At 38.8% G+C, this 1,393-nt stretch overlaps 1 protein-coding gene across 4 annotated transcripts in view; it reads right to left on the reverse strand.

Moving 5' to 3' along the window:
- Positions 1-1,393, reverse strand: part of KDM1A (lysine demethylase 1A) — a 48,960-nt gene that overhangs the window by 34,011 nt on the left and 13,556 nt on the right. For 2 of the 4 annotated variants that reach the window (XM_045298745.1, XM_045298743.1), the window contains exon 2: positions 102-239. The exons of the other annotated variants lie outside the window; for them this stretch is intronic. In XM_045298745.1, coding sequence (XP_045154680.1) covers positions 102-239 — 138 coding nt within the window. The remainder of the gene's footprint in view (positions 1-101; positions 240-1,393) is intronic. 4 annotated transcript variants of the gene reach the window in all.

Here is a 1,393-nt window from a genome sequence, read left to right on the forward strand (position 1 = left end):
CCCCCGCAACAAAAAAATTAAAAACTTGAAATAAAGACCATGAGAGGTTGTTTATGCAAATCTTCTCCAAGTTAAACATAATTATTTTTGGTTTATCTTACATGGCAGCCTTTCCATGATGTTCTGTACTTTCTTTCTACTGATCTGGTCAGTCATTCTTGAAGAACGATGAAGTAGTTTAATTACAGTCACACTACTGGATACTTTTCCTATCACTTCAGAGATTTCACCTCCAACATCTGAAAATGAAGTGGATGATGACTTTCAAATACCTTCCTTCATCTGGCAAGGTGACACCCACTGGCTTATAGCTGGCAGCAGAGTCACAATTTAATCTTTCAGTTTCTTGGAATCACATTCCAATGGATGACTTCTGTGAACATTTCAATCTTCTAGGAAGCAGTGCTTTTTAAACAGAAGATCAAGTAAGTAAAACAGACTATAGACTAAGAGCTGATACCTAAGAAACTGGCAGGAGTAAAACATTTCAAAAGTTAAAGCCATCTTTAAACACGTAAGCACTGATTATATTAACATATTAGGGTCGTTTCTAATTTAATAATCTGACTAATTCAGTATTTCCTGGATAGGAATCCCAAGCACAAATACAAAAAAGTAAGATAGAGTTCCCTCTTTCAAGGGCTTTATAATCTAACTAAGGAGAAACAGAAAATGCCTTTAAAATTATTCTTAGAAGAAAAGAAGCTAACCCAGGCTTGGGAATCACAGAAGCTTTTCAAACAAGTCCAGAGAGAGTTGAAGAGGTTGGGAGGAAGCAAAGGCACCTCTATGGCCCAGAACAATATGGACAAAGGCAAGAAGACAATGCTGTGGAACATGCATGTTTTCATGAAAGGGACGGTCTGAAAGAGCAGCAGGAAGTCAAGTGGGCTGGGTACACCAGGCCACCTTAGGTGTCCAAGCTTGATCTTAATAGTAATGAGGGGAAGGATATAATTTTTGGCAGAGCAGCAAGACAGATGATATTTAATTAAAACTTATCTGGTCACGTTATACCTGTTCGATTAGAGAAGGTGACCAAGATAAAGGTTACTGAAAGGTTGAAGTAATTAAGACGTGAAGCAAAATCCATCAGGTTAACAAGGTGACAGGGGATGGATTCTAAACCAAACTCCCTGCCATCCAGTTATTTCTGACTCATAGCAACTTCTCAGAACAGAGCAGAAAAGCTCTGTAGATTTTCCAAGGCCATGAAATCTTTTGGGAAGCAGATTGCCACATCTTTCTGGTAGATTCCAACTGTCGACTTTTTGATTTGCAGCTGAGCACTTAATCACGCCAACAGGCTACTTGAGAATGGTTATGGCACAGAAAGACACACAACTTTCTAACAGATCTGATAAAAGTGATAACAGACTTCCCCCTCCACTCA

The sequence above is a fragment of the Echinops telfairi genome, unplaced genomic scaffold, assembly GCF_000313985.2.
Source record: "Echinops telfairi isolate 266 unplaced genomic scaffold, ASM31398v2 ScPeMD7_7457;HRSCAF=8495, whole genome shotgun sequence".
NCBI classification, from domain to species: domain Eukaryota; kingdom Metazoa; phylum Chordata; class Mammalia; order Afrosoricida; family Tenrecidae; genus Echinops; species Echinops telfairi.